The following is a 13,747-nucleotide window of genomic DNA, read 5'->3' as shown; positions in this document are numbered from 1 at the left end:
AGACATGGAGACCCAGAGTTTGGGGTTTGTCCAGCTGGTTTTTGGTCTAACCCTGGTCCATGACTTCCTCACTGTGGTGTTCTGGAATGGTAATGTATGTCCTGTAATGTTGGAGGTATGTGATCTGCTTTTTGATTTTTGGTTTAGTAGGGGATTACAGTTAAAAGGTTGCAAAGTCAAAAGAGACTTTGAACTTTGGACTTTTGACATTGTTGAGACTATTACAGACTTTGGGACTTTGGAAGCTGGACTAAATGTATTTTGCATTATGCTATGCCTAGGTATGGCACCCATAGACTCATGTGTTTCAACAAGTCTGTGCTCTTCCAAAGGTACTGAGTTCAATTCCCAAAAACCACATGGTTGCTCATAACCATCTATAATAAGATCTGATGCCCTCTTCTGGCATGCAGATAGAGCACACATATTAAATAAATAAATAAATAAATAAATAAATAAATAAATAAATCTTTTAAAAATAAAAAGAAATTGTTTCTTCCTTGAGCTATCAAATGCCTCTTCATAGACAATTATAATTCTGATCTTCCTGGTTCTGCTGAGCCAATTTTTTTCACCTGGTTTCCCATTTTGGCTTTGATTTTTGAGGCTATTGTATTTCATAGACAAATGAAGGCCAGGTCCTTTTGTTTCACCTTACTCTTAGACAGTGTTTCTTGAAATCAATCTAGGATCACATTTCTCACCCAAGGCTGTGGACAGGCTCTGAGCAGGGCTGGTTACACACTGAAGGCAGGCTCGTTCAGCTTTCCTACATAGCTGGCTTCCAGGAGTAGTGATCTTTCCTCATCTGTTGGCTCTGAGGGACTCACCACCTCAAGTTGGCCCTGAAAATGGCAAGAGATCAACATGCAGATCTTGTCTGGACCTGTTTCTGTTTTACAGGCGGTATCCCTATCAGCCTCATGCAGTCAGGCTCAAGTTCACGCTGTGGGCAGCAGGCAATGCAGAGGGGAATCCTGACTACAAGTGTGTTAGAAGTGGCTCTAAGCGCCGGGCAGTGGTGGCGCACGCCTATAATCCCAGCACTTGGGAGGCAGAGGCAGGTGGATCTCTGAGTTCAAGGCCAGCCTGGTCTACCGAGTGAGTTCCAGGACAGCCAGGGCTACACAGAGAAACCCTGTCTCGAAAAACAAAAACAAAAACAAAAAAAAGAAGTGGCTCTAAGTTGTGGAAGTGCATCCTAAGAGCTGCCACACAGAACCCTGCAAGCAACCTCAGTTACATGCTTTCCCTTGTACAAGTTAGTTAGGGTCCCTCTTGTGGAAGTATATGCAACTGTGTGAGAAGGGATGTATGTTCTGTGAGATGTGTATCTTAGAGGAACACATGACTATAGTCTATAAAATGTGAGATGCCTTTGACTTGATTTGATCCAGGCTTCCAGAAGGGAAATAAGACACAATACTTTGATAATTATAGGCTGTGAAGGCTTTCATGGAAGGTCAGTGAAGGTCAGTGTCCTAGGGTTTTATTACTGTGAATAGATGCCATGACCAGAGCAACTCTTATGAAGGAAAACATTTAATTGGGGCTGGCTTACAGGTTCAGAGGTTCAGTCCATTATTGTCATGGTGGGGAGCATGGTGGCATGCAGGCAGACGTGGTGCTGGAGAAGGAGATGAAAGGGTGGATCCAGTTGCTGGATCTGGATTGGCAGGCAGTAGAAGGGGAGAGGGTGATACTGGGTGTGTCTTGAGCTTCTGAAACCTCAAAGCCTATCACACTTCAACAAGGCCATACCTATCTAGCAAGGTCATACCTTATATAGCACCACTCCTTATGAGTCTATGGGAGACATTTTCATTCAGACCACCACATTCCATTCCCTGGCCCCATAGGCTTATGGCCAAATCATAATGCAAAATACATTTAGTCCAACTTCAAAAGTCCCTGTAGTCTATCACAGTCTCAGCAATGTTTAAAAGCCTAAGGTCTCTCAACTGTAACCCTTGTAAAATAAAAATGAAAAGTAGATCATGTGCTTCCAACATACAATGGCATATAATATACATTACTATTCCCAGAGTGAGGAAAGAGGGCGTGGAGAGGAAATACTGGACCAAAGAAAGAAATGGGGGAAAACCCAGAAAACTGGGCCAACTCCAGACTCTGGATTTCTGTGTCTGATGTCAGAATGCTCTTTGAATCTCCAGCTCCTTTCAGCCTTGTTGACTGCAGTACACTTCTTTCTTTCTTGGGTTGGTTCCACTCCCTGATAGCAGCTTTCCCTGACAGGTATCCCAAGGCTCTGTTATCTCCAGCATCTTGGGGTCTCCAACACAATCCAGGCTTCACCCTCACAGATTCACACAATGGCCTCTGGGCTTCCATGCAGAGACACCCCTGACATATGACTGGCCTCAGTGGCTTTCCTTAGTTGCAGAAGGCGATTCCATAACCCCTTTCTAGTATCCTTGACTCTAAAGCCAGAACCATGTGACTGAAGCTGCCAAGTTCTTCTTGGCTGGAACATGGTCTCCTCGTTCCAATACCTTTCCACCAGCTTTCTGTTTTCAGTGGTTTCCTTCACTGACTAAGCTTGGCTGTCCTGAAACTCTGTAGATCAGGCTAGCCTCAAGCTCAAGATCCCACCTGCCTCTGCCTCCTGACTGCTGGGATTAAAGGGTATGTGCCACCACACTGTCCCTAAACTTTTCTTTAATTCCTGGGCCTGGCTTGAGCTTCTAAAACACCAAAGTGCACCCCAGTGACACACTTCCTCCAACAAGGCCACACCTCCAATAATATCACTCCACACAGTCAGAGAACACCCTATCTCACTGTTCCAGCAACAGAGAGTCTGAGCTATACTGTGACCTCAGGGCTGGCAGTGTGCCGGTGTTTAGCCTGACCCCCCCTCTCATCTAGAGCCCATTCCTGGGGTTGCCTCAAGAGTCATTCAGGTGAAATGGCTTGCAGTATACCCAGAAGACAATGGATGATTCTTGTTTAAAATACCCAGCGAGGATAGATCTGGCCTACTGTGTGAGCATCCTCTGTGTTCAGAAGTCAGGTCCTGTACTGAGTGTGCTGAGCTGACTGCGGTCACGTGTCATCCAACCTGTATGATGTACATGTAGTCCTTGGAGAGGGGCTGCCTGGGAGGAGTCAGTGCTTTGTAGGCATCTTACCCTGAATGTGACTGCTTCCAGGCACCATGAGGAGCAGACATAGTGTGAGGGGCAGGCAGTGAGACCATCTGTGGGCTGGTAATTAGGAAGCCGATAGAGATGTGTAGAGAGCTGGGTGTGAGGAAAAGTTATCAGTAAGAGACTCCTGAGGGAAGAGGCCTAGGAAGGGTCTTGGAGTGTCTTTAGCTGTTGGTTATTTACATTCACCACATAGTTGTCCCCTCCCACCATGGTCTGTGACAGATGCTTGATGCCCATATTGCAGAAGAACCACTAGGGTTGAAGAACTTGCTGATTGTCACCAGATTATGGGATGATGGAACTGATTTTCCTCAGAATAAGTGTTTCAAGTCCTCTGCCTTGAGAGTACTGTTTAGCTTGGAACCATAGTGAGCCCATGCTGTGTACTATACCTTGGCTTGGGGGCCATGCTGGAGGTCCTGTGCTGGGATGCATGGGAGGTCAGGGAGGAATGGGACTGGCCCTTACTTGCCAAGACTTTGGCTGGTGGAGATTCCCAGAAATTGTGATCTGTAGCCCATGGGTCTCTAACCCTGTAGGACATTTCTTTCCCCAGACAAACTCAGGAAAGTGGCATCAAGGAGTCGCTGTCCTGGGGCACGCAGAGGACCCAGGATGCACTTTATGAGGCCAGAGCACCTCTAGAACGTGGCCACTCTGCAGAGATCCCTGTGGGGCAGCCAGGAACACTGGTGAGCCCTTCCTGGGGACCTTGTCTGAGGGAGGACGGGGAGTGTGAGACATACCAGGAATACAGAAGCTGGGGATGAGGATGTGTGAGACAGGGGTGGGTGGCTCTGGGAGGTGCTACTTAGCAGCCTGCTGTCCTCCAGGCTGTGGATGTCCAGATGCAGAACATGACATTGAAAGGACCTGATGAGGAGCCCCAGCCTGGGCTGGAGAGCCAAGGCCGAGCAGCCTCTATGCCACGCCTGGCGGCAGAAACACAGGTATTTTGTCTTGGAACCATCTAAGCTGTGGAGAGGATGGGATGGCAGCAGAGGAGAGGGCTTGATGGTGTCCATAGAGAGAGGAGGCTGGGTGGCTCCTGGATAGTCTGCCTTAAGTCACCTACTGTAGAACTCTGGACAGCTCCTGCCCTTGGGTTACAAAGTGCCTACCTCACTAGGACGATCCTAAGGCCAGAGACAAAGAGACATTAACCATTGAGTTCTGGGCCTACAGCTTTGGTGTCTTCCTCTAGCTCTGGTACCCCCACTTCTGGTGTCCCCCAGCACTTGCCTCCCAGACTCTCCTGTCTCCTTTGGCCCTCAGACCCTTCCACCCTGCTGCCTCCAGCTCTATTGAGCCATCTTCTCTCCTTGGGTTCGACTTTAGGACCAGAACAAATGCTACAATCCAGAAAGTAATGCCTGCACCTCAGTTTACCCTTTTGCTGTTTGGGGCTCTGGGATGACCCTTTCTGCCTTGTCCCTGAACCCTTATTCTTTTCTTGGCCTTTTGTGAGGTTTTTTTTCTCATGAGTACATTTAACCAGGAGTGGGACACCCAACTTAGAGTTGACAAGCCCTTTCTCAAGGTCACTTTTGAAGCCAAGAAGAGGCCTCCGGCTGATCTGCGTCCTTAGGGTCTGCCAGGCCTGTATTCTGTATTTTGGTGGTATCCTCCTCCTTTCTGTGGTTATGGATGTGTCATGTCTCTTTATTTCACCCTTCTCATCCCCACCAGCCATGTCTTCCCTTTAGTGTCCCAATGGCTGTAGCCTACAGTGCTTTTCCACCCCGTTCTGCCCTCTTTTCCAGAAACCTTGCTGTGGCCCCAACCCATGGTGTCACGTGCTGAGGTGCTTCCTTCTAGTCTTTAATGTTGAGATGGCTACGGCTATACTCCACTGCAGTTTCTTTCCATATGTCCTGCTTCTGTATGTCATGATTGGGGTGGGGATGAGTCAATCCTCTGCATGGACCAAAAGAACTCATCTCCCTCTAGCCAGGTGTGGGTCCCACTAGGGTTCCTCAGTCAAGCCAGCAACCCAGCTTCCAGTCTGCCTGGAGGGATGCCCCACCCACAGACTTCTGTCCCACAAATGGCTCCTTCTGGCTTGACTGGGGCTTGCTCAGGTTCACTTTCTCTGCCAGTGAAAGAAGTAAAAGGTCGGAAAGAACTTCAAGGACACAGGTAGCACTGGAGAAATCTCCAGCACCACAGACAGCACAGACAGGATCATTTGGCACCGGAAAAGGTTTATCTGGAGAGGGGACACACATGCTTGCTCGTGCGCGTGCGTGTGTGTGTGTGCGCGCACACACACACACACATACTCACACACACACAGACATACACACAGACACACACACACACACAGACATACACACACACACACACATACACACACACAGACATACACACACACAGACACACACACACACACACACACACACACACACACACACACACACACACACACACATGCAGCAGACACATGGAGAACAAGACCCACTTGGGAAGCCAAAAATCCAGTCTCTTCCTGACAGCTGACATTGTTTTAAGTCTCTGAAGATTTTTCTCCTCTAATTCAGGGTTAACTGGTCTGAATATAGTTGATTGACTGTCCTGTAATACATCCTGATACCAGAACGACCTAAGACAGGCTCAGTCTTGTTAATGAAATAAAAAAGGGGGAGAGGCAGAGAGCCTTTGGGGCTGCTTGGCAAGAATATGACATGGGCCAAGGACATGGAAATGGACTGCTTGGCAGGAGTATGACATTAGCCAAGGACAAGGAAGTAGGCTTCAGGCAGGAAGCTGACATTAGTCTAGAACAAAGATTCAGGCAGGAATCTAAATCTTAGGCTAGAACAAAGAAGTAATTTCAGATAGGAATCTAAATTTTAGGCTAGAACAAGGAAGTAGGCTTCAAACATGAAAATGACCTAGGACTAGGACAGGGAAGTAGGCTCATAATTCATACTTTGGTCATCCTGATAAGCCTTTAGAAACAGTGATCACGAGAGTGCTCACATAATTTTGTTATTGCCTTGCTTGTTCTTTGACTATTTGTGTTTATTGTCTTGCTCGTTCTTTGACTATTTGCATCTGTTGTGTTGCTAGTCCCTTAACCTAGAACTGACCTGAATACTTGCATGTAATTCAAATGGTATAAAGCAAAAAGGAGGAGGGGTGAGGTAGAGGGTTCTAGGGAGGGGAAATGGGGAAAGGGCATGACATCGGGACTGTAAATAAATAAAATATCCAAGAAAAAATTTAAAAAAAAAAACCAACAACAACAAAAAAAACCACCCTGATGCTGCTGGCTGGGCCAGCCCATCAGCCAGGGGCTTGCTGCAGGTGGGAGAACAAAAGCTTATAAGGCCTTTGTTTTAAGCTGCTAAGCTTTTGTCTCAGGTCTAGGGACAAAGCTGGCCATCTTGGAAATTCATTACCTTTAATATTACTGAGCCATGGCCCCTCCCTACCTGTCTAACTCCTATTCTGTCCTCGCTGCTACCTCTGGCCATGTGCCTCGTCATCCCGTGCCCTTTGTCGCAGCCGGCCCCAAATGCCAGCCCCATGAAGCGCTCCATCTCCACACTGGCTCCACGCCCGCATGGGACACAGCTTTGCAACACAGTCCTGGACCGGCCTCCTCCTAGCCAGGGGTCACATCACCACCACCACCGCTGCCACCGGCGCAGGGACAAGAAGCAAAGGTCCCTGGAAAAGGGGCCCAGCCTGTCTGTTGACACAGAAGGCGGTGCGTATACAGGGTCCCAGGAGCCTCATAAGTGCTTATGGCCTGCCTGGGATAGGGTTTGGTGGTCCATAGGGCCATCTTCTTTGGTGTACCATATGGGTCCAGAATCTGCCCACAGCAGGAGGGGATATGAGTCCCAGTTCTGGGGAGCAGGCAGGGCCATTGGCTACCTCAAGCACCGAGTCTGTAGGTCTAGAGCCAGAGGTTTCTGCCCCGCTCAGGACTCAACTAAACTAACTTCTCTACTTCTTGGCCAGCACCAAGCACTGCTGTAGGATCTGGCCTGCCCCATGGAGAAGGGTCCACGGGCTGCCGGCGGGACCGGAAGCAGGAGCGAGGCCGGTCCCAGGAGCGGAGGCAGCCTTCGTCCTCTTCTTCAGAGAAGCAGCGCTTCTATTCCTGTGACCGCTTTGGGAGCCGGGAGCCCCCACAACCTAAGCCCTCCCTCAGTAGCCACCCCACATCACCAACAGCGGCACTAGAGCCAGGACCCCACCCACAGGTAATCAAGCGGGAGTATGGTTCAAATGTTCCAATTTTGCTTTCCCCAGACCTTTGAGCACCTCTGTGTTCCGCCGCCCCCATGTCTGCCTTTCTGGCCACTAAGCCCCTGGATCAGTTAGTTGGTCAGTTGTCCTAAATTAACAGCACGTACTTCTAATCACTCTTCTTTATTTTCCTCTCTGACTGGAATTCTAGCACTTGATCAGTGCATCCCCCCTTCCTGCTTCCCTTCCATTTGCCTCGGGCCCTCCCTGCACCCCATCATAACAATAACTCTATTGTCTGTGTACTGTGTTTGTTTAATGTGATTTTCATTTTTATTTGCTGTTCCCTTTTTCATGTAGGGCAGTGGTTCCGTTAATGGGAGCCCCTTGATGTCAACATCTGGTGCTAGCACCCCAGGCCGAGGTGGGCGGAGGCAGCTCCCCCAGACTCCCCTGACCCCACGCCCCAGCATTACCTACAAGACCGCCAATTCCTCGCCTGTCCACTTTGCTGAGGGTCAGAGTGGCCTTCCAGCCTTCTCCCCTGGCCGTCTCAGCCGCGGCCTTTCTGAACACAACGCCCTGCTCCAGAAAGAGCCCCTGAGCCAGCCTCTAGCTCCTGGCTCCCGCATTGGCTCTGACCCTTACCTAGGGCAGCGTCTGGACAGTGAGGCCTCAGCCCACACCCTGCCTGAGGATACACTCACCTTTGAAGAGGCAGTGGCCACCAACTCTGGCCGTTCCTCCAGGACTTCCTATGTGTCCTCCCTCACTTCCCAGTCTCACCCTCTCCGTCGTGTACCCAATGGCTACCACTGCACTTTGGGACTCAGCACCGGCGTCCGGGCTCGGCACAGCTACCACCACCCAGACCAGGATCACTGGTGCTAGCTGCACCACGACCACCCACGCACCAGCTCCATGGGTGCGGGTTCCAGTTGATGAGTTTTATCATCCGCTCTGGGCTGTGGGGTCACAGCCCTGGGAGGAGGGCCCTCACATCGTGGCCTCTGTGGTGGAGGCTCCTGCTTCTCTCCCTCCCTCCCTTTTACACTGGATAGACTAATAAAGCCCTTTCTTAGAGGGATATGGTTCTCTCTATCCTCCTGTGTACTGCCTTCCTGGGTTCCATGCCAGATGTTGGATCCTAAGCAGGAGGTAGCTGAGTTGAGATGGACCCAGCAAATCCAAATCCTATGTCATGGCCTCCAGCATCCAGGGTGGGTCCTTGGGACTTTCTTAGGAGGTCTGAGCCTCATGGAGAGTGTGGTTTGTCCAAATGTGTGGCATGGGGGATAGGGTATCCCTGAAAGCAAGGAAAGGAGCTCAACTGTGGCCTGGCAGCACCTGCCAGCGTCAGTAATCTCCCATCTGTTGTGGTCTTCGAGTCAAATAGCACATGTATGCAGAGATGCACTCAAGGGCCTGCCTTTCACCTACATTGTCTTCATAATAGGGACCAAATCTGGAGGATGTCCTTGCTGTTGATTCTGGTTTTCAGTCACAACACTTTCACTGTTTGTCATTTCTATATAGTTGACCTAGAAAAACAAATCAAAACAGGGAAGGAAATGTTTGTGTAACTTTTAAAAAAAGTCAACATGTAGGAAGGTCTCCATTTTGCATTGTTTCAGTGACTTGTGTGCAATGTACCTGTATGTGTTCTACCCTGCCTGGGATGTCCTCAATGACCCTGGCTCCTCTGCTCAACCAAGTGCCTGATCTCTGGTTCTGAGCATCGTGGATGAGGTACAGCCTCAGGAAGCATTGGGTGGGTTGGGTGAATGCTGCTCAGAGCAGCACTGGGCCTTGTGTCTTAGGGACACTGACAGCGTCCAGCAGCATGTCAGAGAAGCAGCTGTAGTGCCCATGTTTCTCCCTGAGTGATGGGTTCTGAAGAAGCCAGAGCAGCGCAATGTGTGCTCGCATGAGGCACTGTTAGCCTTTTAAATCTGATTCTCAGGGATGGGATGCCTGCCAAGTAGGGTATGGTTTCTGTTGTGTTTTTAAAAAAACAACAACAACAACAACAAAAACAAAACAAACCTAGTGTTCACTGGATGCTGAAGAGCGCAAAACGCTAGCAAAGAAGGGGCTGGGGTTAGAGGAAGAAGCCTGCACTGGCAGCACAACTAGAAACTGGCAGGGAGGAACTAGCTCTGGAACAGGCTAGGTGTCTAGAGCTGAGTCAGATCCCTGGCCCAGCACTGGGGAGGCAACAGTCAAATAAAACCTCATGGCTACTTTGCAAAGGGAAAACCCATGTTCAGGAAAGTGCTGAGTGTGCACAGATGGCTGGGAGGCTAGGAGAGAAAGGTTGCACATAGACAGGCAGGCACTCCTTGGTGTGTTCTCTGTGTTTTGAAACTTCTGATGACTTCTTAGTGGATTGTTGGTTTCTACCCCATGTTTCTCACAGAAGCGGTGTGTGTGATTGCATGTGTGTGTTAGCGAGTGTGTGTGTGTATGTGTGTTAGCGTGCGTGAGTGTGTGTAAGCATGCACACGTCATAGGAGATTCAGGTGTGTGTGTGTGTATGTGTGTGTAGGTGTGTTCAAGTGGCTATTGTCAACCATAGGGCTATGCAACAAAAGACACATTAGTAGAAACAAAACACAAGACCACCACTTGGTCTAGAGTTTCAGCATGATTGTGACCAAACCTTTTATAGAATTTCCTTATATGAAGGCACAATACCCTGAAACTTTAAAGATAACAGAGTATTTTATTCCAGTAGGGTAAAAATAAACAGGACCCTTGGACTGCGCATGTGACTGCACCCATGTTGCAACAGAAAAGGATGTGCATTTGATAGTGATGTTCTGTCTCTGTTCCAGCTCCAGCCCCTTTTCTCTTGAGTGTTGAATGTATACATTCTGTGTGGAACTACAGCTGCTAGACAGTCTTGGGTTGGGAATCATCTGTATCCCACATTCACAGAGCTGGCTTTTCTTCCAAGCATTGGCATACATGAAACTCACAAGAGGCAAGAAAAGGAGACATGATGTCTTGCTTTCTGACTTTGGGTTTGTTTCTGTACTGTCTCTTCTCAAGATGTTGTCTGTCCCCCCTGAAATTTCATAGTGAGTTGCCAAATTTGAAATGCAACAACCAGCTGTCTGCATCTGGAACCTGCCAAGCAGTGGCTGTAGTTTGAACAAGTTATGTGTGCATGTAAAATATACACATATATACATTATATAAGTATGTGCATGAAATGTATATCTTCGTACTTTTTGATACAATGTATTCATTTGTTAGTTTTTAATTATATTTGATATAAATTGAAGGTTTGTCGCAAAAATTTATATTTAACAGTGTTGAGAGAGAGAGAGAGAGAGAGAGAGAGAGAGAGAGAGAGAGAGAAATCCAATCATGAAACACAAATGGGATCTACTTTAAAAAAAGGTCCTTTGACTAGTTTGCTGCCTGAATAATATTTACAAACCAAACTTTGGATTCTGCTCTTGTTTCTACAATGACTTTTTGTATAAAGCAAAGTCCTTGGATTAAATAAAAACAACCAAAAAAATCAAAATCAAAATCCAGGATGCAGCTGGGTGATACCTGAGGACAGTGTGTCTCAGTGCGTCGGTGGAGAGGGTGCAGTGCCAGGAGGGCTCAAGAGGAATGGAGAACTTCAACAGTGTGCTTGTGAGCACTGGGGTCAATGCAGGAGCAAGATGTGGCTTGACAATAGCAGTGAGCTTTGCTTGGAACCCCATGAGAGTTGTCTAGATTATGCAGAGCAATAATACCCAGAATCCTTAGTTGCTGGAAAGGTGCTGGTGCCCTGTGGTTCTCAGAAGACACTACAGAGAGGGCTAGGTAGGAAGGAAAGGCTGTACGTACCCAGACTCTTCCAGTGTGGATGGGTGTATTGAGGTTCTGCAGCTCTTGAGGCCACTGGGAGATTCACGTCTGAACTACAGGCTCTAACAACAGGCCGCTCTGACACTGTTGTTCACTTCCTTAAAAGTCAAGAGCCTAAAAAGGCATCAGTCCCACACTGATTTGACTGCTTTAAATCTAGAACAAGAAATGTGAAGTGTGAACTGTGGGCAAGGACAAAGAGTGGGCCAATCACACGACGAGGTTAACAGTATATGAGGCAGTTGTCTAATAGTTTTAAGGCCACTGCCATCTAAAAAAAACATGACAAAGATAAGAGGAATAGTGGGAAGCAAAGGAGAGTTAATGTGCAAGACCATCTAAAGGGATCCATGTTCAACTGGGCACTGACACGGTATTAGCCTTAAATAAAGAATTGGGAGGATGAGAAGAGAGGTATCCATAATTAAGTCCCCATCAAGGGTGTGGTCTAGTTGGTCATTGTGTCTATTCTAGATCTGCAAAGTGGTCCAAAGTTCTTTTCTGAGGGTACAAACCGGTTCTCAGGAAGTGGTTGCTTTTCTAGGGTTTTGGGGGAGTTTTTATCATGGAGGGCAATCAATTCCATCTAGGGAGAGTGTTCTGCAAGCCTCTGCTGTTCCTGAAATCCAAGGTAACTTACAGGGGTAGGATGATGCTGATTTGATACTTTTAGCTGCCCTCTGAGGGTGTTTGGAGCAAGACATTCCAAAAATCTGACTGTATGATGCCTTGGGTCACTCTTCTCTGTGCTTCTGTCTTGACTGAATGAAATAGGCAAGGTACTGCCAATTCTAGATAGACCCAAAAAGCGAGAGAGATACAGATGAAAGAGATGCTAGCTTTTTTTCTGGCTTTTAGTTACATTGTGGTCTGAGTGTAAAAGCAGCTTCAAGTGCTCGGTTTATTTGGTTGTGTCTTCTTCCAGGGTCTTGGAAACTGGCTTTTCCTACTTGATGATGGGTTATTCTTGATTATATTTTAGAGAAGTTGGTGTTGGGTTCTGAGGCCCTTCTAAGTTGTAGGAGAGACAAGCTTTTAAAATAAACACTTCTGTTTTGTGACCATTTCCTTAGCTACATTAGGTATATGGTAACAGTAATAGGTCTTTGAAATTTTCCTTCTGGATATAAGGAGATTGAAGATACTCCCCCCCCCGCCAAGATTCCATTTACTACCCCCACCCATCCAGAAGGTGTGGTGCTAAATTGTATCAGAGGTCAAAGGTTGACGAGGGGAGAATGTTTCTGTCCCCCATGCTCCAGTGAGTAACCCTAAGACAGTCAGTTATTTCCCAAGTGGGATCTGATGGAATCTTTTTTTCTTCAGCTAACCCCTCCCCAGTTTGTCATGGAATGATGTTTGTTTCATGTCTCCCCCATGAACTCATGAAATAAACTTGAAGAAAGTGAGGTCAGGCGCCTGTTAGGTATTGGCTAGAGCACAGCCCATTTTTCCTGGCAGCACCGAGCTTCCCCAGGCAGACTCTGCATTGCAAGTCATAGAGGCCACTGCAGTGGCCACTGCAGTCTTTGCCCTCTCCAGAAGCAAGGCTGGGTTAGTTTGGTCCAGTTGCTTGGTGCAAGCAGACCCTTACTTCTTTCATTCTTACTGGTCCCACTTAAGTAGTCCCTTGAGAGTTTCTATCAGGAGAACACAGCTACTGGTATATCCTTGACTGAAGGCCGGTCCTCCTCTGGTTGGGGGAAGGTCGTCCTCTGACTAGGCATGCAGCCTCAGGAGGGATGCACCAAGTGTGGTGAGGGAGGAAGGAGGAACCAGTGTAATCAGCTATGTCAGCTGAATCCATGAGGCGACAGATGTGCCAGCCAGGGTGCCCTCACATCCTACATGTTCCCTAATGGTTTTGAGTGGAAACACTTGGTTGCAGATTTACCTCATATACGTTATCTGTAGTCTTATGCACTGTTTCATGGATTTCAGGAAGCTCTGGCCAGACAACTAATCTCAGCATATTTTTCCTAATTGGAAGAATAAAAACAGTTTTGAAAGGGTTTTGCAGTGAAATAGTAAAAGGAAAATTACCAGCTCAGGACCCCCCCCCCCCACCAAGGTTTCAGCACAGTCCCAGGGGGACAGGGGACAGGAATAAAGGACAAAGACAGAAGAGGGAGAGGCAAAGGGAACAAAGGAGAGGGGAAAAGGGGGGATCAAGAGAGAGGGGTATTTGTTTTAGAGAGTGGCACATAGGAATAATGCAGTTTATAAAGGTACAAGGGGGAACTCTGTGTTAGGATGAGGTGTTTAATTTTAATTGGGCATGTTAACTTGGTGAGCCAAAGGGGCTTTTGATTGCCAGACTTCAATACTTTGATAGCTGGACCTTAGTAGTCAGACTCAGGAGGAAGAAGAGGTCAAATAAGGGAATAGTCTTTGCGGGCTAGCTTTAGGAATCTAATCTAATGGTTTCAGCAAGGCAGAAGGAATTGGGGAGAAAGGCAAGGCCTGCCAGAGCCATGCTCACCGTGCTCAGACTGGTG

The 13,747-nt window shown here is 47.8% G+C and overlaps 1 protein-coding gene across 9 annotated transcripts in view; it reads left to right on the top strand.

Annotated features, from left to right (window-relative positions):
- Positions 1–10,920, top strand: part of Cacna1b (calcium voltage-gated channel subunit alpha1 B) — a 175,966-nt gene extending 165,046 nt beyond the window's left edge. For 8 of the 9 annotated variants that reach the window (XM_076937505.1, XM_076937503.1, XM_076937500.1 and 5 more), the window contains 5 exons: positions 3,730–3,865; positions 4,007–4,123; positions 6,684–6,888; positions 7,146–7,390; positions 7,737–10,920. In XM_076937505.1, the coding sequence (XP_076793620.1) occupies positions 3,730–3,865; positions 4,007–4,123; positions 6,684–6,888; positions 7,146–7,390; positions 7,737–8,267 (1,234 nt within the window). In that variant the 3' untranslated portion in view covers positions 8,268–10,920. The remainder of the gene's footprint in view (positions 1–3,729; positions 3,866–4,006; positions 4,124–6,683; positions 6,889–7,145; positions 7,391–7,736) is intronic. The other variant, XM_076937506.1, reaches the window with a different exon arrangement.
- The last annotated feature ends 2,827 nt before the right edge of the window (positions 10,921–13,747 follow it).

The sequence above is a fragment of the Arvicanthis niloticus genome, chromosome 6 (assembly GCF_011762505.2).
Source record: "Arvicanthis niloticus isolate mArvNil1 chromosome 6, mArvNil1.pat.X, whole genome shotgun sequence".
In the NCBI taxonomy this organism is placed as follows: Eukaryota; Metazoa; Chordata; class Mammalia; order Rodentia; family Muridae; genus Arvicanthis; species Arvicanthis niloticus.
This window is presented reverse-complemented; position numbering and strand designations above follow the sequence as displayed.